Genomic DNA, 22,793 nt, shown 5'->3' on the forward strand with positions numbered 1-22,793 from the left:
GGATACTAGACCCTTTATCAATTGGCAAATATTTTCTCCCATACTGTGGGTTGTCTTTTCAATTTCTTGATAGTGTCCTTTGATGTACAAAAGATTTTAATTTTGAAGAAGTTCACTATATCTATTTATCTTTTGTTGCTTGTGATTGTGGTGTCACATCTAAGAAACCATTGTCAAATCCAAGGTCATAAAGATTTACTTCTATAATTTTGCTAAGAGTTTTATAGTTTTGGCTCCTATTTTTAGGTATATGATCCATTTTGGATTAATTTTTGTATGTGGTGTGTGGTGACTTCATTCTTTGCATGTGGATATGCAGTTTTCCCAGTACCATTTGTTGAAGAGACTATTCTTTTCCCATTGAATAGTCTTGGCACCCTTATTGAAAATCAATTTACCATAGTTGTATAGGCTTATTTCTGGACCTTGATTCTATTCCATCGATCTGTCCATCTTTATGTCAATACCACACTGTTTTTATTGCTGTAGCTTTGTAGTAAGTTTTGAAATTGAGAAGTGTGTATCCTCCAACTTTGTTCTTTTTCAAGATTGTTTTGGCTATTTGGAGTCCCTTGCAATTTCAGATGAATTTTAAGATCAGCTTGTCCATTTCTGCAAAAATGGCCATTGGGATTTTGATAGGGATTGCATTGAATCTGTAGATGGCTTTGGGTAGCATTGCCATCTTAACAATATTAAGTCTTCCAATCCATGAACCCAGATATCTTTCCATTTATTTAGATCTTCTTTAATTTTTTTCAGCACTGCTTTGCAGTTTTCAGTGTTTGAGCCTTGCATCTCCTTGATTAAATTTATTCCAAAATATTTTATTCTTTTTGATGCTATTATAAATAAAATGGTTTTGTTAATTTCCTTTTCAGATTTTTCATTGCTAGTATATAGAAATACAACTGATTTTTGTGTGCTGATTATGTATCCTGCAACTTTGCTGAGTTCATTTATTAGCTCTAATAGGGGTTTTTGGTGGATTCTTTAGGATTTTCTACACATAAAATCATATCATTGGTGAAGAGAGATAATTTTGCTTCTTCCTTTCCAATTTGGATGACTTTCATTTCTTTTTCTCACCTAATTTCTCTGGCTAGCACTTCCAGTACAATGTTGAATAAAAGTGGCAAAAGTGAGCATCCTTGTTTGTTTGCACCTTCTCCACTATTCCTTTCCTTTCACACTGGGATTTTAATTAGATATGTTAGGCTTTCTCTGTATCTTCTATATCTCTACATTTCTTTTTCATATGTTTCATCTTCTGTGCTCCATTCTGGGTAATTTCTTCAGATATATTTTTCGATTTACTAAATTCTTTTTGGCTGTGTCTAATATGCTAAGTCTTTCTTTGATTGTTAATTATATTTTTCATTTCTAAAAGTACTGGGTTTTTTTCCAAAACTGCCTAATAATTTTGGATAATTTGTCATTTATTTTTATGTGTCCATAATTCATTACTTTAACTATTTTATGCATAATTATTTTATGATATGTATCTGATAATGTTGATATCTGATGTTCTTCAGATTCTAAATCTGTATTGTTTTTGCTCACTTGTAGTGACATTGGCTTGCTGTCTTGCATGTTTGCTGATCTATGTTTATGACCTTATCATTTTAATATGTGGGAATCCTGGAGATCTAAACTGGGAGTGCTTTCTTCTAGAGTGGATTTGAGAAAGGAGGTGCTACTTATCCTCAACAACTTTAGCTCCTTTCTGGGGTTCATTACTTAGAGCAGAAGTCTCATATTCAGCTCTTCTGGCATTTTGCTCAGACCTTAGTCTCCCAATAACAAACTAATATCAGCATTTTCCTTTAGGAAAGGTGCTGCATTTTACATTTTCTCATTTTTCGCCTCTCTTTGCTCTGATTTAAGCTGATTATTTTTTTTTTAAAGATTTTATTTTTTTCCTTTTTCTCCCCAAAGCCCCCCGGTACATAGTTGTGTATTCTTCGTTGTGGGTTCTTCTAGTTGTGGCATGTGGGACGCTGCCTCAGCGTGGTCTGATGAGCAGTGCCATGTCCACGCCCAGGATTCGAACTAACGAAACACTGGGCCGCCTGCAGCGGAGCGCGCGAATTTAACCACTAGGCCACGGGGCCAGCCCCTAAGCTGATTATTTTTAAGTAAAAGCTCATGGGATTTTTTTGTTGCTGTTCGTGAGGAGGCTGAGATTCTCCTTTCTTCACTGAGTGTAGCAATACATTAAGAAATACGTACTGTAAGTAATATAGCTTTTTTTACTGTGGTAATATATACACAACATATAATTTACCATTTTAACCATTTTTTTCTTCTTCTTCTTCTTCTCCCCAAAGCCCCCCAGTATATGGTTGTATATTCCAGTTGTAAGTGCCTCTGGTTGTGCTATGTGGGACACCGCCTCAGCATGGCCTGACCAGCAGTGCCATGTCTGCACCTGGGATCTGAACCAGCGAAACCGCAGGGGGGCGAAGTGGAGCGTGGGAACTTAACCACTCGGCCACGGGGCCGGCCCCATTTTAACCATTTTTAAGTGTAAAATTCAGTGGCAGTAAATACATTCACAATGTTGTGCAACCATCACCACTCTCTAGACCCAAAACATTTTCATCATCCCCAACAAAAACTCTTTAACCTCTATTCTACTTTCAGTCTCTATGAATTTTCTTATTCTAGATACCTCATTATAATTATTAATATTATGTGTCAACTTGACTGGGCCATAGGGTGCCAAGATATTTGGTCAAACATTATTCTGGGTGTGTCTGTGAGGGTGTTTCTGGATGAGATTAACATTTGAATAAGTAGACAGAGGAAAGCAGATAGCCCTCGCTAATGTGAATGGGCCTCATCCAATCAGTTGAAGCCCAATAGAACAAAAAAGCTGACCCTCACCTGAGTAAGAGAGAATTCTTTCTGCTCGACTGCATTTGAACTGGGACATTACCTTTTTCCAGCCTTTGGGCTCAAACTGAAATATCAGCTCTTCCTGGGTCTTGAGCCGGTTGACCTTCAGCCTGGAACTTATGCTATCAGCTCTCCTGGTTCTCAGGCCTTTGGACTCTGACTGGAACTATACCATTGGTTCTCTGGGGTCTCCAGCTTGCCAACTCACCCTGCCAATCTTGGGATTTGTCAGCCTCCATAATCATGTGAGCCAACTCCTTATAATACATCTCTTTATACACACACATGCACACATCCTATTGGTTCTGTTTCTCTAGAGAACCCTGACTAACATACTCATATAAGTGGAATCATACAATACTTGTCCTTTTATGTCTAGCCCATTTCATTTAGCATAATGTTTTCAAGGTTCATCCACATTGTAGCATGTTTCAGAGACATACCCTTTTAGAAATGGGAATGTCCTCTAGAATAGTATGTATTATCTATACTCTTGTCCATTAAACTGCCAGAAGCAGAAGTCTTTAATCCTGCCTTGAGGGATCAGGGAATTCTTGGAGGAGATGATGTTTATCTGAGGCTTAAAAGAATGAGACAGGTGAAAGGGGCAGTGGGAAGGACCTAGAAAAAATGTTCTAGGTAGAAGAAACAGTATGTATAAAAGCCTAGTGTAAGAAAGAACATGCTCTTTTTAGCGACCTGAGAGTTTCTTAGTACGGGTGGAGCTTAGAGAGCAAAGGACTGAGTGGCAAGAGATTGTACTAGAGAGTTTGGTAAGGACCACATCATGGTTAATTCTTGGCAAAAAAGTAGATAAAAGAGACCATAGAGAAGAACTATCCATTCTCCCATCACTCATGGGATAGCAAGACTTTTATGTCACTTCCTCTAATTAATTTGTTGACTTCTCCAGCAAATTAACATCAGGAAGGAAGACTGTTTGGGTCACTAAAGTTAAAGTCAATGAGGCTTGGAATCCAAGTTACTGATGAGGATACAGACATCATCCAGCATTTGGCAAATAACTCTCATTCTTCACCCCTCTGATTCTTGCCATCATCCTGGATGACATCAACATCTGTGAGGATAAATAACTTTTGGCTCTACTCTGCCATTTCCTGAGATTATACATCCTTGCTTGGAGTCACTGTGTTCTCCCAGAACACCTTGTATAGTGTCCTATTACTATAGGTATTCAGTAAAGTTATCCTGAAAGTTTGGTCATATAGCTCAACTTTGTTATGTTTCTAAATGTCAAGCTCTAGGAGAGGTTATGTGCCTTTCCTATGAGACCAGCATACCTTTACTTTGCCATTCTGAAGAAACAGAGTCCAGTTATGGCCATCTTGACTGCTGGAGATGAGGAACTCCTTCACATACATGCTGGTAAGGAGAGATTTCACGCCCTGGGTGGTTATTCCTGTGACTTTCATTGTCTTCTGGAAGTCCACTTGCAGCCACTCTTTTGGATTATTCACCTGAGGAAGTTAGTTAGACTAGTATCCTGCTGGTCACTATGTGCTCCCAGAAATCCCTAAATCCCTTTTTCTTAACCATAGCACAGCACTTATCACTCTGCATTTTAATGATCTGTTTGTCAGTCTCCATTATTAGACTCTAAGCAACTTGAGGGCTGAAACTTTTCATGGTTCATCTCTGTATCCTCAGGGTCAGGCATTTAATAGGTGCCCAGTAAATGTTTGCTGAATAATATAAGAGCCATAGGCAGATTGACTAGAGTATTAAAAGTTTGGCAATGTGTCATATAACCTGTTTGGTTTAAAATAAGGCCCTGAAGGAAGCAGAAACCATTAACTTCGTTCATCCCCAAAAGCTATTCAGTGATTGACAATCACTAACTGAGTGGTTCTGGAAAAAAACTCTGCCCAGTGAACTGTATATGACTGTGATTCTTTCCTTTGAGGCACTGAGAAACCTGCAAAGAGGGCTAATTGTTGATATTTCTCTGTAAAACTGGACTTCAGCTACTACAGTTCTTTGATGGATATTAGCCCAGTACTGCACATAGAGATTCTGTTTCCAGGAGGTTCAATTAGGGATCATTTCTCCTAATGAATGCTGTGTGAAATCACACAGTACATCCACTAAATATCTGTGGGTTTTTCTGCCCATAGTCAACCTTCCTTGATACTCTTTTGGGAACAACCAGATAACAGAAATACCTCTGAATAAACAGTCAAGGGCTTTCTCTATTTTTTCATAACTACTACTCCCTCCTCTACATCAGTTAAATGGCAAATTTGTTGCCTCTTACCCGGGGCCTCCAGGCATTAGTCCTGCCCTGGAGGTGAAGTCGGGCTTGTGAAGGAGACCAGGTGGCAAACATATTGTTTAAGTAGGATGAGGCAGTTATCTGTGCATCTGCTATTGCTTTATTCTCCATTCCCAGTGGCATGCTGCAACCTCAGAGAAATGAAAGGAGAACGTAATCACAAGGACGAGATACAGCCTAGGTTCCACTGGCCTGCCTCCACTGACACTTGAGGGCTACTGTTATCATGACATCATTTCCCAGAAATTAACTTTTGCACAGATTCTGTTATTGTTAACATGACCCCTACTTTCTGCTCAGCTCTGTTTGACTTTGATTTGCCTTGTTAATAGTAGTATAGGAGGTGGCTGCCCCTGGGGAATCCCATGGTTAGAATACCAAGTCCTGAGTTTGCCCAGGACTGTGCTGGTTTTAGCATTGATAGTTCTGTGTCTTGAGGGGAAATCCCTTCAGTCTTAGGAAAACTAGGATGGTTAGTTATCCTACCCATGGTTGGGAGAGGGAGGGATATGGGATGGCTTGGCACTTACTGTTTAAATCACAGCCCATCAACTCCATGCGAAGAGTGCTGCGGATACTGTAATGCGTTGGGTGCAAACGGATGTACCGAGCAATAATTGGAGGGTTAAAAATATTGTGTTTTATCCCAGATGAATCCACATTGCCAAAGAAGACCTGTAGAGAGGGATTAGCACAGACACACGGAAAGTGAAGACAGAGTAAAAAGCAATTCCTCCCAATCATATCTTCCTTCTAATTTTGCTTTGTGCATTTCTCAACAGTATCCAACACTGAAATAAAATCATTCTAACCAGACAGATGTTACGATGGAATACATGAAGGAGAAAAACACCAGGAAGAAGAATGAAACAAGGGAGATTAGGTCTGGGCAAGTGAAGTAGTCTTCTACTTTGGAGTCCTGTAAAAGGCTCATCAAAGTTGAGGAAGCCATTTAGGGCTTTGCTAATCCAGTGTGGGCCACAAACCAGCAGCATTAGCATCCCCTGGGAGCAATTAGAAATGCAGTATCTTGGGCCCTATTCCAGATCTACTGAATCAGAATGTGAAGTTTGAGAAGCACTAGATTAGGGCAGAGTCAGCTGTGAAAGCACTGGGAGTAGGAAGCTGACCACACTGGTCTTAAAATGATCTTCCAAGAATGTGGGCTTTGTGTGCTTGCATGTGTGAGTGCACATGTGGACTGTGAAACACTAACTAATGATTCCCTGTGTATGAATTCATGAGATACATGTTAATATCCAACATGTGGGGTTTTGGACCTTGACATGTCTAGGTTCTAGAGAAAAGTATATGACATATTTAAGGGAAAGGGAACACAGTTTGAGAAATATGGTACTAATGCCAATTCAAAAGGCCTAGATTTAAGTCCTGGCATATAGCATAAGGAAAGTTGATAATCATCTCTCATAAGACACCTGGGATTCTGCATCTGCTTGAATACACTAAAATAGGAATCAATGTAAGCCTGTTATATAATCGCATATCAGAGTTATAGTCTTATGGGGAATTTTTAAAAAATCGTTCTGACATGTAACAATTTTTTTCTTCCTATGGGATAAAAAATATTAATGCATTTATAGCATTGTCCCAGAAATCACAGCATTATTTTTGGTAAATATATTTGCTTCATTTTTTACTCAATCCTTGTGTCTTGATTAGAAACCATCTTAAGGAGACAATGTATTAATTCAACAAATAGCTAATGACTACACGAATCCTAGATTTCATGTCTTATGTGCCAGGAACTGTGCTAGGTGGCTTCACTGGTGAATTCTACCGACTGTTTAAAGAAGAATTAACGTCAATCCTTCCCAAACTGTTCCAAAAGATAGAAAAGGATGGAATACTTGCTAACTCATACTATGAGGCCAGAATTACCTGATACCAAAGCCAGACATATATACCACAAGAAAAAAAACTACAGACCAATATCCTTTATGAATATAGATGCAAAAATCCTCAAAAGAATTTTAGCAAACTGAATCCCACAGCCCATTATAAATACTACATTCCACATCCAAGTAAGAATTATCCCAGGAATGCAAGGATGGTTCAACATAAGAAAATTGATTAATCAACACCACATTAATAAAATGAAGGGGAAAACCTACAGGGTCATCTCAGTTGATGCATAAAAAAAACTCAACAAAATCCAACAACATTTCATGATTTAAAAAACACTCAGTAAACTAGGAATAGAAGGGAAATTCCTCAACATAATAAAGGGAATTTATGAAATACCCATAGCTAACATCATATTCAATAGTGGAAGACAGAAAGCATTTCCCCTAAGATCAGGAATAAGACAAGAATGCTTGCTTTCACTGCTTCTATTCAAGACTATAACTCAAGTCCTAGCCAGAGCCATGAGGCAAGAAAAGAAATAAAAGGCATCCAAATTGGAAAGAAAGAAGTAAAACTGTCTCTATTCTCACATGAAATGATCTCATATATAGAAAAACCCTAAAGAATCCACAAATCACTATTAGAGTTAATAAATAAATTCAACAAAGTTGCAGGATACAAGATCAATACACAAAAATAAGTTGCATTTCTATATGTTAGCAATGAATACTCCAAAATAAAATTGACAACAAGTCTTTAAAATAGCATAAAAAATACATAGGAATAAATTTAGCCAAGGAGGTGCAAGACTTCTTCGCTGAACACTACAAAGTATTGCTGAAAGAAATTAAAATTGACCTAAAAAAATGGAAAGATATCAGTGTTCATGGATTGGAAGGACTTAATATTGTCAATTTGGCAATACTGCGCAAAGTTATCTACAGATTCAGTGCAATCCCTATCAAAATCCCAATGATCTGTTTTGCAGAAATGTAAAAGCCAATCCTAAATTCATATGAAATTTCAAGGGACCTTGAATGGTGAAAATAATCTTGAAAAAGAAGAAAAAAGTTGGAGGACTCACACTTCCCTATGTCAAAACTTAGCACAAAGCTACAGTTACCAAAACTATGTGGTACTAGCATAAGGATACACACATGGATGAATGGAATAAAATTAAGAGTTGGGAAATCAACCCATAAATCTCTTCACGGGTACATACCCAAAAGCATTGAGAAGAGGTGTTCCCACAGATCCCCGTAGGGGAATGTTCACTGCAGCGCTATTCCCAAGAGCCAGAAGGTGGCCGTCACCCAAACGTCCATGCACTGGTGAACGGGTGGATACTCAGCGTGCGGTCTCTCCATACCAGGGAATCTCGCTGAGCCGCGAAGAGGAATGCAGCGCTGATTCGTGCTGCCACGGGGACGAACCACAGCGAAAACGTGATGCTAAGTGAAAGCAGCCAGGCACCAAAGGCCACCGCTTTATGGTACGACTCCATCTGGAGGAAGTCTCCAGAAGAGGCCGACCTCTGTGGACAGGAAGCAAGAGTGGTTGCCTGGGTGCTGGCCGGTGGCGGGCTGGGGTGGGTTTGCGGGGCGGTGGAGGAGTCGGGGTTAGGGGTCTGGTGGGGCCGGCGGGTGGGGAGCGACGGCCGGACGGGCACAGGGGTTTCTTTTTGGGGTGGCGCCAACGTTTTGGAAGCGGGTAGTTGCGACAGTCGCCCGGCCCCGCGGGTGTCCACTTGGTGGCAGTGGGTCGTCCCCACGTCTGTTGTTCTTCTCCGTCCAGGCTCCCAGCCAGGGGCAAGGGAACGCTCCCTCGAAGAGAGGGTCCAGGGCGCAGCGCGAGCAGGCTCGTGCCGGCGCCCTTTCTTGGCGGGCCCAGGCCCGCCACTTCCGGCGGCCAATGGGAGAGCGGTGACCTCACTGGATCTACCTGTCACGGCGCGTGCGCCCAGACCAACTGGGGGCCGGCCCGACGTCGCTAGGATACCGAGGAGGGGCCTGAGTACCGGCCGTCTTGAGAGCTTGGGGCGCCGCCGAGCCTTCGCACCTCGCCTCGCCGAACCTCACCGCACCTGGTCCCGCCGGTGGCACCTCTCCTCACCGCACCGCACCGCGCCGAGCCGAGCTGAGCCGAGCCGAGCCGAGCCGAGCCGAGCCGAGCCGAGCAGAGCCGGAGGCTCCGCATCCCACCGCGCCGCCCAAGAGCTAGGCCCGTCGGAGGAGAACGCGCAGCCCACGCCCAGCATGCCGGGGAATCGCAGCCGTCGTCGTCGAGGGTCCTCCCACGGCCAGGGCCGGCCCCGCTCCCGCACCGCCCGAGCGCAGCTGTTGTTTTCCGTGAGCTGGGTGGAGCACCTCCTGCGGGAGGGCCACTACGCCCGGCGCCTGAGCCCCTCCGCCCCGGTCTTCCTGGCGGCCGTCATCCAGTACCTGACGGCCAAGGTCCTGGAGCTGGCGGGCAACGAGGCCTGCAAGAGCGGCAGGAGGCGCATCACCCCGGAGCTCGTGGACATGGCGGTCCACAACAACGCGCTGCTCAGCGGCTTCTTTGGCGCCACGACCATCTCCCAGGTGGCCCCGGGCCGGGAGTAGCTGCCCAGCGCGACCCGGGTCCCCGGGCCGACCGACCGTCGGGCCCCAGGCCCGCTCACAGCCCCGGGGCGGCCCCAGCCTGTCTGGGGCCTCGGGCACAGTCATGGGAAATCTCTAAGAATAAAGTGTTTCAGGAAACCCGCGTGCGTGCTTCGGTCACTTTGCGCGGGAGGTGCTGGTGCCGGGACGTGTCTCCTTGGAGGGAGGGGGAGCGGCGGGGGGTGGGCTCGGGGTGGCAGGGAGGAGTCGGGGATGACAGAGAGGAGCGGTGGACAGCGTGGGGTCGCGGGGGGCCTTGGGTGGGAAGGCTGGCTGGGGTGGGGTCGGGGGTGAGGCTGGGTGCGCAAGACTCCGCCACGGGCTCCGAACAAGTCAGAGCCCGGCCACGTCCCCGGAAGGACGGTGTTCGTTGGGAAGGATGGTGTTCGCTGGGGTGGAGCTCAAGTCCGGGACTGCGGCGTCGTGGCCCGGTGAACGTGCAGTGGCGACCGGGGGTGGGGGTGGCGGTGTGGGGCGGGGGGCGGCATGCGGGGGGAGGAGGTGGGCAGAGCGGTGGGCAAGGACTCCAAGGGGGCAGGGGCTTTGACGCGAAGATGGAGGACGGACGGACACTCGAGAAACAGGCAAAGTCGGCATGAGGGCCACGTGGATCCCGAGTTTCGCTTGGGTCGCGTTGCGTTAGAGACGCTGGGGGACGCCCCTAGCAACCTGGGCCAAAGAGCCGTCGCCTAGCAACAGCGGGCGCCGGGCCAGGCCCCGCCCCGTGGGCCCCGATTTGCATACGCAGCTCGCAGCCAGGCCAGGCCCCGCCCCCGACCCGGGTATTTTGCATATCACAGGGGCCACCCGGCGCGCTGGGCCTCTGGAGCGGGACGCAGGGTACGTCGCAGCCCGCCGCCGGCGCCGGCGCGGCCGCCCGGGTGCGTCAGCGCGCCCGGAAGCGCTCGGGCGGCGAACATGGCGGCATCCGCGGGCGGCCTGGGTGGAGGCGCGGGCCCAGGGCCCGAGGCCGGGGACTTCCTGGCCCGGTACCGCCAGGTGTCGAACAAGCTGAAGAAGCGCTTCCTGCGGAAGCCGAACGTGGCGGAGGCCGGGGAGCAGTTCGCACAGCTGGGCCGCGAGCTGCGCGCCCAGGAGTGCCTGCCGTACGCGGCCTGGTGCCAGCTGGCGGTGGCGCGCTGCCAGCAGGCGCTCTTCCACGGGCCCGGGGAGGCGCTGGCGCTCACCGAGGCCGCCCGCCTCTTCCTGCGGCAGGAGCGCGACGCGCGTCAGCGCCTCGTCTGCCCCGCCGCCTACGGGGAGCCGCTGCAGGCCGCCGCCAGCGCCCTGGGCGCCGCCGTGCGCCTGCACCTCGAGCTGGGCCAGCCGGCCGCCGCCGCCGCCCTCTGCCTCGAGCTGGCCGCCGCCCTGCGCGACCTGGGCCAGCCGGCCGCCGCCGCCGGCCACTTCCAGCGCGCCGCCCAGCTGCAGCTGCCCCAGCTGCCCCTGGCCGCGTTGCAGGCGCTCGGCGACGCCGCCTCCTGCCAGCTGCTGGCGCGCGACTACAGCGGCGCCTTGGCGGTCTTCACGCGCATGCAGCGCCTGGCGCGGGAGCACGGCAGCCACCCGGTGCAGCCGCCGCCGCCGCCGCCGCCGCCGCCGCCGCCGCCGCCGGGGCCCCAGCCCGGACCCGGCGCGGCCCCCGCCCTGCCGGCCGCGCTGCTGCTCCCGAACGCCGGCTCTGCAGCCGCGCCCGCCGCGCTGGGCGCCTTCTCGGACGTGCTGGTCCGCTGCGAGGTGTCTCGGGTGCTGCTGCTGCTGCTCCTGCAACCCCCGCCCGCCAAGCTCCTGCCGGAGCATGCCCACACCCTGGAGAAGTACTGCTGGGAGGCTTTCGACAGCCACGGGCAGGAGAGCAGTGGCCAGCTTCCGGAGGAGCTCTTCCTACTGCTCCAGTCCTTGGTCATGGCCACCCACGAAAAGGACACGGAGGCCGTCAAGTCGCTGCAGGTGGAGATGTGGCCGCTGTTGAGTGCCGAGCAGAACCACCTCCTGCACCTCGTTCTGCAAGAAACCGTCTCCCCCTCAGGACAGGGGATCTGACGGATCACCTTAACCAAGTGACTTTCTGCCTGTTACCAGACCTCACGCCTCCATCCTCCTTTGCGTTTGGGGGCGAAATAAAAGACACGGAACCCGGCGGTTCTACCTTTGTTTATCTCATTCCTCTTGCCACCATAGGACTTTAGTTGACTGAAAGTTACCTGTATGCCAAAGACGCATTTCCGTAATAGTGGGGGAAAATACAATATGATGGAATCGAGGAGAGGACATGGCTCTCTTCCCCCAAGACTGCGACGTAAATTGAGAACCCCTTTTATCCCCTTCCTCCTCTTCTTTCACCCAGCTCTGCCCCGCTCTACCCCCTCCCCCGCACCTTTGCTTCACAGTGAGGATTTTATTTGCACAGCTCTGAGTACTTAAGCTATATAATTTTTTTTATCGTGACTCTGACTTCTTAGCTTATTTCTATCTGTGTGATCACCCTGTTTCTCCTTTGTTTCATCCGCCCCTTACGTTTCGTGGGAATCATTCAATCCCATACGTCATGTTGTTGTTGCTACAGCCCTGAATCCACGATAAAGCCATTCTAGTACTCCTAACTTGTGGTTTAGATTTACTTCACCTATAAAGTGGGAATCGCTTATCTGCATGTCGGGAGGCAGAAAGCAGAAACACAGAGTTGTCTTTCGGCTCCAAGATGTATTCGTTCATTTGCAACTGACGGTGTGCCTGGTGTGCAGGCCGTGCCAGGTAATGAATCTGCAGAGATCACTTGCAATGCGGTCCTTGCTCAGATAGCCGCAATGCAAATGTCTCCAATAACCCCGCGACCCTGGGCGAGTCCAGCGCAAAAGTGTCAGATGTGCGTTGGAATTCACAGTTCTGGTTCTGTTCTGAGAGGTACGGGGAGTCCATGCAACTTTTACTCGTAGTAGGGAACGTTCTGCGACTCTTACTTAAATATGTAAAATCAGCCTGCTTCTTTGGTACTGTGTGGTCAGGTATGTGCAAGACAGCGTCTTTGTTCCCCAAAAGCAGGATGGCGGTCCATTTTAAAAAACACTAAATTTCCGAGGCTTTTTGGTCCCGATGTTACATGCACACCGGCTTAGCTGTTTTTTCCTTTAATTCAGTTTTATTTTCTTTACAGTTTTGAGAGTGACAACAAGAACTCTTCAGAATATAATCTCATTCTGAATCACTCCACTTTGGGAAAATGCATCCTTTAGGCTGAACTTGTATACTGATCTTTTGGGGTGGGATTTAAGGACACAGTTTGGGGGTAGATTTTTATTTTGCATTTTGGGGGTGGGGATATGTGGAGGGTAGTCACTATGACTTACGTGCCTCAAAATGGGTGGGACTTTGGGGGTATTCTTTTCTCCTCCTACTTCAACAGTGTGGAAGCAATGGATAAGGCAATACATACAGGAGAGGCCCACTTGAGACAGATTCAGGCAGCGTTCCTGGGCTCTCACGTGGCTGCCGGGAAGGGTCCTTTGGAGCCCTAAAAGACTAGTCCAACTTACTGCAAAAGAGGGAACGGTGTATGGCCCTTTGTGCTTTTGCTTTTTCTGGTACACTCCTCTCAACGCGGGCTGCAGGCCTGGCCCGCCGCCTTACTGTCTTGTGAGAAGAATGCTTAGCAAGTATGGACTGTGACTAGTGATAGTATTTGGATTTGGGCTTAAAGAAAACCTCCTTAGGCCTCTGGTCTAAACTCCTTGCATTGAAGGGGAGGGGAGGGATCACCAGAGAGCCTGGTAATGGGTATATAAGTATAATTTTAGGAAACACTAAAAGTCGTTTTCCGTTTGCCATTGGCTTATTTATATATATCCCTCAGAAACTTCTTAGTACAAATAGCTGGGCGAAGGCCAGATTTCAACAACTTGACAGAGGTCTCTTGCTATATATGAACTTAATATCAAAATAACACTTATTTCTAACATGACCAAAGGTAAGTATTTTTAAAGGACATGATTAGTCTTCTTTTTAATTTGAAAATCAGAGGGAAAGATCCACATCATTGAAATGTTCATTGAAAATTCAAAATTAACATTCAAAATATTATACACTATTGAAAATGGTGGCAGTGAAGCAGTGATCCTTAAAGGGTGTTGGGGTTCCCCTTTCCCCCCTTTATGAGGAACTTCTATGATGAGAAATATTGCTTATGAAAAAATATTTTGTATGTGAATGGTGGTACAAAGATATAAAAACATTTGAGAACCACTGCACTGCAGGAAGATGACTAAGACTGAAATTTGTACATTACGCAAGCTCTGGGATGGAAGGTTCTGGTTAATGTTTTCTGTCTAGGCATCTCTACTGCCATTAGAATAGACCACTAGTCTGCAAACTTCCTGTAAAGGACCAGATGGAAATATTTTAGCCTTTTCAGGCCACAAATGGTCTCTGTCACATAGTCTTTGTTTTTGCAACTTTAAACTTGTAAAAACCATTCTTAGTCCATACAAAAGCAGGTTGTAGTCCAAATCCATGGCTCCAGCTTGGCCACCCCTTTACTAAAACCTAGAATATAGTAGTTACTCAATAACTGTTTATTAAAGGAATGACCCCATGAGAGTAGTTAATAACTATTTTATCGTTATCATTGAACACAAAAGACTGAAAATAAATGAACTAGTCATACAACACCAGATTCTAGGAAATGAAAAATAAACCAAAAGAAAATAGAATTTTGAAAGTTTTGAACAGAAATTAATGAATTAGAAAATAACAGCTTCAAATCTATGCTTGATCTTAAGATCGAGAGTTGATTCTTTGAAAATCCAATAGAATCGACAAACACTTGCCAACTTTGATAAAGGGGAAAAAAGAGATATGTGTGTATGTAGATATAGATATATGGTGTGGAAAGGGAGATAGAACTCTAATGTATACATTTACAGAAATCAACTACAGGTAACAGAAAATGAGAATACCAATAATTAGATAAGGAATGGAAAAGGTAATAAAGTATCTACCACTAAATAAGGCACAAGGCTCAAGTGACTTTTCCATCTAACTTTAATTAAATATGCGATTACTACATTAATTAAAGTATTCTAGAGCAATAGTTTAATGGAAAAAGATGGAAGCTTTTCCACTTCATTTTCAAGTTTAGTATAACTCTCCCGCCAAAACTGATAAATAGAGCAACCAAGAAAGGTAAACCAATTTTATTAATTAGTATAGATAGAAAAATTCTAAATAAAAGTTAGCAAATTGGATCCAGCTAAGTTTTAAATGATTAATACACTATGGCAGAGGGCAGTTTTCCCAGGAATGGAGCACGGTTTCGTGCTGGAGCCCACCAGTACTGGCTTGTGAGAGCCAATTGTGCACATCTGGTCCCATCACTGCATTTAATGACTTTACATCAGCAGCTTGAAATCAGGTATGATGGGAAATCAGCAAATGCTACAAATTAAGGCCTTTCCCCTTGACTGCCCCTACTTTGCCCCAGAGCGAGTTGTTAAACATTTGCCAGCACACCATGGAATGTAAGTATAATTCGACAATAGGAGAGAGAAGAATTGTGATATATCAAAGATGCTGAAAAAATATTTGATGAAATTCTGCAGCCATTCCAAATAAAGTAGGGGTAGAAAGAAACTTTTTAAATGTGATAAAAAGTTTTTGTTTGAAACTGAACATTAAACAGTGAAATATGCGTTCCATTCCAATTAAAGTCAGGAACAAGATAGGCTTATTTGTTTTATATATATATAAACAAATATATATATATTTGTGTGTCTGTACCTATACTTAATCACAAAAGAATTTAGGATTGCTATTTCCTCTTTACCAGGTCCTGTCAGCATAACGACATCAATGTAATGGACCAGTATGGTGTTCTGTGGGATGTCAAGAAGTTTGGAGTCCCTCGGGTCTATATTATGACAAAGAACAAGGGAGCTGACATCACCCTGAGGCATGAACAGCAAAGTTAATACTCTTGTTCCTTCCTCATAAATGCAAATCTATTCTGATTTTGCTTATCAATAGGAATGAAGAAAAAAGCATTTTCCAGGTCAATAGTTCCATATCAGGTACCTGGGGCTGATACCACATCTGGAATTGCAACTTTTGGTCATCACCACCTGATTAAATTAGTGATGGTCTGTCATTTTTCCATGACTCATCTAGCTTTTGTAGTGGCTAAACAGGGGCCCTAAGGAGACGAACCATTGGCTTGTGAGGCAACCATTCCAGTTAAAGTCACTGAAAGACTTATGCAGAGAGGGGATGACTGCTTCAGAAATTGGGGAAAGGTTGCCTCCTCAGGCAAAGGAGGTTCAGGGGGATTTGAAGATTTGCAATTCTCAGCCTCATTCATGTCTACCTAAATATACCCATCCCAGGTCTCAGAGCTTCACTCTTCCACCAGTGCCCTTACCTTAGCATAATGGATAGACCTGGTGGTGGTGACCATTTAATTGCCACTGCAACTCTGCAATTCATATGCTTAGCCCTACCAGGTTGCCATAGCAACTAAATGCCACTGCCAATTTAACCTCCCAATGTCTTCCTCACCATCTGTAACTCATCCCATAGTATCACTGGTGATAATCTGAGAAATTGTGATGCCTACATGGATGTCATGGATTACCCAACATCCAGTCTTCTCCCCAAGCAAGGAAATTATAGCTGTGTTCCTTGAATATATTAGCAACATAACTCTAGAATTCCATTTTGAGGGTCTGTTTCTCGGGGCTACTTCTGGCACTGATGACTGAGACAGGGTTCCAACAAGAAACAGGGAACACTCAAATTAGGATAATTTGAGGAACGTTTAAAAAGGTACTAGGTAGGAAGGTAGGGGCAGGGTATTACTATCCCTAGGCCTGGAGGAATGAGGAGAGGGAGCAGAATCCTAAAAGAGAGAACTAGGTAGATTCTTATAGTGGTTTACAAAAATAACCACAAATTCTTTACATTCCTCCCATTGAGAAGTGGGGTCTCTGTCCCTTCCCCTTGGATCTGGGTGGATATGTGACTTGCTTATAACCAATAGAATGTATTGGATGTGATGCTACATAACTTAGAAGACCAGATCAGAAAAGGTGATGTAGTCTCCACCTTGTTAGCTGGAGCACTCAAACTTAGAGTCCATAAGATGCCATATAAGAAGTCCAACTACCTTTAGACTGTCATGCTGTGAGAAGCCCAGGCCTCATGGAAAGGCCATGTAAAGTTACTTCAGTCTCAACAGCCCCAGATGCTATCCTAGCTAGGTTAGTCGGCACCAACCACCAGACATGCAAGTGAAGATGCTTCCAGATGATTCTAGCCCCCAGCGGTTGAATCTTCTCAGCTGAGGCCCCAGATATTTTGGAGCAGAGACAGGCCATTCCTGCTGTGCCCTGTTCAAAGTCCTCACCCACAGAATCCATGAACAAAACAAAATGGTTGTTTTTACAATGCTAAGTTTTGGGGTGGTTTGGTATTCAGCAATAGTAACTGGAACAGGTAGAGAAAGCCACTTTGAGGGGAGCAGGGACCTTCAGTGGAGAGATACAGCCAAATCGTCTATGAGGAGGGAGCCAGGAAAATAAATATCCTGATCTTTCTCTCCTCCCTTCCTCTGATCTCTTGCCAGTGCTCCCTGTTGGTGAAACCCAACCAAAAGCTAGAGGATAAGGTAGCTTGTCAATGTATTCCACACAGGCCAGGCTCACAGAACAAGACGCAGTGTAGAGAAGCAGGAAATGGATCCAAAGGGAAAGAAGTCATCTTGTACAAGGCCATCTGAGGACTTTGAACTCTATTCTGAAGACAAGAGGGAGACATTGAAAGGTTTTAGGCAGGGGACTGATAAGATGATTATCCCAAAAATGATGTGCAGTTTTTATTAGAAAAGAGACTAGAAACAGGTGAAGACTAGTTAGGAATGTAACATAATAGGTCAAGTGTGAGGTGATGGGGCCTCAGGCTGTAGCAACAGCAGTATAAATGAAACAGAAGAGATGTGAGAAGCATTAAAAGAAAGAATTGGCTGGATTTATGGATCAACTCATCAGGGGACATAAAAATGAGGGAAGAGTAGACGATGGTGCTAAGGTTTTAAGCCTGTTTAATTAAGGGTCTTCAGTTCATCCCTAGAGAAGTCATCGTTTCCCAAGGTTTCCCCCATCCCTTTATGTGGAAGATGCAAATCTTCACCTCCATTCATGGTTTTACCCCCTAAACTCAAGTCTTTCATCTGCTGCCTGCTGGCCATTCAACCTGATTGCCTTACTATCACCTCCAACCTAGAATATCCATAAGCAAACTCACAATCTTATCAATCCATCTAGTCCTGAGTCACATATTTCTGTCAATAGAGCATCTCTTCATTTCTATTATCTGTGAGATCCTTGATGTTACCACATTTTTGTCCATATGTTCATAATGACTTCTATTGCCTATAAAGGAAAAATTCTTTTTTGGAGTTAAGTTTGTGGAAGCTAGGAGTGTTTGTCCCATTTTTGAAATCTGTCAAAAGCTCTTTAAAAGATTCATGCATTCTCTTGAAAGTTCTCATTACATACCATTAAGGTCCCAGTGGAATTCCCTCGATAACTCTGCCACTTCTTTCCATCAAGACTATACATGATGATAAACTGAGAGATGTAGAGGCTGGAGAACTTCTGACGGGCACCCTGGGTCATGATGCTGTGAATAATCATTGGTGCCAACAGATCCACCTACCAATTAAAAACAACACTTTATTTTAAATGTATGTACCACCTTCTGAAACTATTGGCTTAAGAAGAATCTACATTGATACAGATATGCCCAGTATTGCCTTGGATGTGTAGGTCAGGCAGATACCACTGTTGAAATGTGGATGTGTGTGAAGCTGAGGGATAAATGATGGGAATGAGTAGGAAAGGTGCTTATTGAGTTCCCAACCTACTTTCTGGCAAACTAGACCACTTCCAAATCATTGAGCCCCCATATCCTCTACACACATCCTTTGTGCTACACATATGGACCTGCATAACCTAGGGCTTTGCCCACACCTCAGCCTCAGCTTAACCAAAGCCAGTTTCCTCTCCTCTCCCTAGACCAGACCCTAGCCCGACATCACTATCAGTGACAAATTGCTACCACTCCTTCAAGTGTTAGTTCAGAAACTATTTCTCCTGGTTAGCCTTTCCTGACTCACCCAGACAAATTTAGTGCTGCTTCTTCTGTGCTTCCATTTCACTTTGTATATAACTTCATTATAGTAAATTATTGCACCATATTATAAAGGTTTCTTTGCTTATTTGCTTTCCTTGTTAGACTGAGATCCTTAAGCAGTGAACCTGTTTGAGTCACCTAACCTCTCTGTGTCTCAGTTTCTTTATCTGTAAAGTGGAGATAATAATGGCGTTTATCTCAAAGGGTTACTAGAATGATTAACGAGTTAATACAGGTATTGTGCTGATTTCAGTGCTTTTCTCTTCTCTCTAGCCCCAGCACTTAACAAGGCATCTGATATAATGCTGATACTTAGCAAATGTTTTGGAATGAATGAGTGAATAATGGCAGAGTGGTAAGGAATGGTTGGTTCTTAAAGAAGAGAGCATGGACCATGCAAGTGTTACAGGGGGTATCTACACAGGAATTTTGGCATCAGCTACTGTCCTAACAAGCAAGTCAAAATTGACTTCTCACAGATGCCTGGCACACTCAAATTAGACTGTTGTGACTCTTGTGCTTAATGACTGTCTCCTTCAGTTAAATGTATGTACCACCTTCTGAAACTATTGGCTTAAGAAGAATCTACATTGATACAGATATGCCCAGTATTGCTTAGTTGACTCTAAGATCCATCCATCCATCCATTCATTCAAAGACTATATTATCTTTAGCACTTGTACATGCCAAGCACTGTTCTGGGTACTGGGAATAGAGTAGTGAATGAGAAAATACAAAGCCCTGCCCTCAGGGAGCTTACATTGGAATTGAGGAAACAGACTATCTTATCTGGTTTTATTTGTGTACAGCATCTAATAGTGATGAGTGCAGGAGAAAAATGAAGCAGGCAATAGGAGAGAGAGTGGCAAGGTCTTCAGAAGCTACAGCACTGTCTTTTACCAGATTAGATGATATTCCCAGTTGAAGACACTTCACGTTTCTTCTTGGTATTGGGGCATAAACAACTGAAAGCACCAGGTACAAAGGTTATGCCTTTTGTTGAATTGACTTGTATTGTTTCTTCATGTAGGAGTAGGAGAGGTCTTTTTTGGACTACTGACTATGGTACCTTCTAGCAATTTTAATAAAACCTTGCCGGCTGCTTTTTCTGCCTACATTCTATAACTGAGGAAGTCCTGGCAAGCTGCCAATCTTATCTACTTCATCTTCTTGTTGTGCCTCTTCTGCATTATAATTGGAATCTTGGAGCAATTTGGCAATTACAGATTCAATATTTTCACTTATGTATCCAGCCAGGTATGTGTGACAGAAAGACACATCTTTATACAAGGAAGTAAGCAAGTCAGTAATGAGTCACGCAGTATACAAATACAAATATTGCAGCTGGATGCCTCCCTGGAGTCTGCCAACTGCCTGCTGCTGATTGCCTGGTCTTGGTCACCTGCTGCCCCTCAAGCCAGCCCAGTGCTCTTATGCCTGGTGGCCTGGCTGTTGTGCACTCTTTAGGCCTTCTCACCGGAATAGAGACCTGCCCCAACTCCCCTCCCTGTCAGCACCCCCCTCAACTCCAACTCCCTGCCTGCTGGCTCTCTGGAACCATTTCTTTATTTTACAAAGTATGTATATCTGGATTTCAGTAGGACAGATGGCAAAAAACACCTTGAGGATAAGGTGGTTTAACACAGATTGGATAATAATACAATTAGGTGGATTCGTAACTGGTTCAATTACCATAATCAAACAGTGGTAGTTAATAGATGGTTATCAACCTAAAGGGAGCATCTAGAAGCAGTATAGTTTAATGATTACAACTTAGGTCTCTGAAGTGCAAATATCAGGGTTTGAATTTTTGGCTCAGCTACATATTGGCTGTGTGACTTGGGGCAAGTTATTTAACTTTTCTGTGCTTCAACTTCCTTATCTGAAATAAGCATGATAATAACATCTACCTCATAAGGTTGTGGTAAGGATTTAATAGCTTGATTTGTCTTAAGCACATAGTAAGAAAGCCCTGTCTACTTCAATATTTTGATCATGACTTTGCTAAAGTATAAAAAAGTTTACTGTCAAGTAAGTAAATTATACGAAACTGGGTAGACTAGGAAATACTTTGGGAGACAGAAGCTTGGCGAGCTGGAACAATGGGCCAAATCTAATAAGGGGAAACTTAACAGAGTATGTCACTCAGGGTTCTTTGGTGAGGCCTGGAAAAGTGACTCTATTTACTAGTCTCATCAGATTGTATCCGGTGAGAGAGATGTAATTCCCCAAATGGAAATGAGAACACTATTACAAAAAAATAAATAGAACAGATGCAGGGCAGCCAAATAGATTAAAATGCCCACTACATAGAGATACATGTAACGTTGAAAGTGCTAACCACAGAAATACAAGGTGAGAACATGTGGTTTGGAGCCTCATAAATAAACAAACAAAAATACTTAGGGATTACTGAACAGTCAGCTCAAATTGAGTCATAACTGGCAATGCCTACAAAACAAAAACAGATGAGCTGATGTAGCATTAACAGATGTGCTCTTTGCATCTGCTTACTGGTAAACCGGTTCATTTTCCCCTGATCCCTATATGTTATTTTAACCTCAGGAAAAATAGAAGAGTGGATGCAAACTTGCAAAGGAGGAAAATATGTAGGGGAATGTCATCAGCCAACTAAGATAAGGAAGAAGGAAGCTGGTGCGCTATGAGAAGAGGATGGAGGTAGGGGAATCGGTGGTAAAACGTGTGTACATTATTCCCTCTCCAGGCTGTGAGTAGCAGAGGTAGGAGGCATGTTAGACAAGTTGAGAGCAAAGCTGGAAGCAGGGAAGTTTTCTCCCTTTTCCTGTTTGGGCTCTAGAAGGAACTTACCCTGGTGGTTAGGCAGAGAGGCTGAGTTGGCACTTCCAAGATACCCTCAGTGCTCATGTGGCAATGGAAGGGACCCGAAAGTTCCCATATGTATGCCCTCGAAAGGGTCACAGTCCTGAATGATCACATGTTGACACGATAATGTTTTTGGATATGTTGGGTTAAATAAAGTATGTTATTTCAATGAATTTCACATTTCTTTTTTAATGCGGCTACTAGGAAATGTAAAATTACACATGTGGTTTGCATTTGTGGTTCACCTTATATTTCTATTGGAAAGTACTGCTCTAGGGGAAATGGGGGAGTGAGAAAATCTGAAAGACTGAGTCATTAAAAAGAAATTGAATTAGCCCAAAGACACTATCATGGTTATTGGCTCTAAGTTAGTTTACCAGATTGGACCAACTGCAGTAGGTGTTTACCCAGTGGTGCAGAATTTGTGAAGCAGACAGATTCGATTTTTAGAAAATAGAGAAGCCACATTTTCTCAGCTTGTGAGATAGGGGATTGGCCCATTTGTTTTTGTGTTAAAATGAGGGAATTGGAGGACTCCAGGACCCCTAGGCAGTTGGAGGCATCTAATAATAGAATACACGGTCTTGGGAGGTGGTGAGTTCAATGTTATCACAAGTACTCAGATGTTCTAATCCCAGTAGAAAGATTAAAAACATAGGAATAGAACACATCAGCATACTCAATTCTATTGCCAAGTCTTTCATTCCTGATTGTTTTTGCACAAATAATAAGCCACTCTGTTCTTGAGTTCTTTCCTCATCTGTTACCTGAAGTTTGATGAAAATGACTTCAGTATAAAGGGGATGCATAATGCTTTGAGCTTGCAAGAAGAATATGTGATGTGATTGAATGTGATGCATTTTCTAACCTTGATCCAGGAAAAGGGATCCTTGGTGCTCCAGGCATTGATTGATCCAGAATAATGAAGTCTGGCCAGCTTTGGGGCCCACTGTCCTTTGCCCAAGAAAGGGGAGAGAGATTAGATTCAGTTGGGTTGGTCCTAGACACTTGGGAATAAAATCACTCTCTTGAGAAAGGTTAATCCTAGCTGTGGAAAATATAAAGTC

At 44.5% G+C, this 22,793-nt stretch overlaps 3 protein-coding genes across 24 annotated transcripts in view; 2 read left to right on the forward strand and 1 right to left on the reverse strand.

The window, feature by feature from the left end:
* F8 (coagulation factor VIII) overlaps positions 1-22,793 on the reverse strand; it is a 145,283-nt gene that overhangs the window by 13,464 nt on the left and 109,026 nt on the right. For 7 of the 22 annotated variants that reach the window (XM_070604627.1, XM_070604626.1, XM_070604629.1 and 4 more), the window contains 5 exons: positions 22,595-22,680; positions 18,246-18,401; positions 5,725-5,869; positions 5,177-5,325; positions 4,203-4,379 (listed from right to left, as the gene is read on the reverse strand). In XM_070604627.1, the coding sequence (XP_070460728.1) occupies positions 4,203-4,379; positions 5,177-5,325; positions 5,725-5,869; positions 18,246-18,401; positions 22,595-22,680 (713 nt within the window). Of the gene's footprint in view, positions 1-4,202; positions 4,380-5,176; positions 5,326-5,724; positions 5,870-13,512; positions 18,120-18,245; positions 18,402-22,594; positions 22,681-22,793 lie in introns of those variants that run through there. The other 15 variants (XR_011535967.1, XR_011535964.1, XM_070604637.1 and 12 more) reach the window with 8 other exon arrangements.
* On the forward strand, positions 8,829-9,801 carry H2AB1 (H2A.B variant histone 1). Its single transcript, XM_070604657.1, has one exon. The coding sequence runs from the start codon at positions 9,316-9,318 to the stop codon at positions 9,661-9,663; it is 348 nt and encodes a 115-aa protein (XP_070460758.1). The 5' UTR covers positions 8,829-9,315; the 3' UTR covers positions 9,664-9,801.
* On the forward strand, positions 10,522-12,305 carry F8A1 (coagulation factor VIII associated 1). Its single transcript, XM_070604650.1, has one exon. It carries the CDS (start codon positions 10,621-10,623, stop codon positions 11,743-11,745), a length of 1,125 nt encoding a protein of 374 aa, XP_070460751.1. The 5' UTR covers positions 10,522-10,620; the 3' UTR covers positions 11,746-12,305.

The sequence above is a fragment of the Equus przewalskii genome, chromosome X, assembly GCF_037783145.1.
Source record: "Equus przewalskii isolate Varuska chromosome X, EquPr2, whole genome shotgun sequence".
NCBI lineage: Eukaryota > Metazoa > Chordata > Mammalia > Perissodactyla > Equidae > Equus > Equus przewalskii.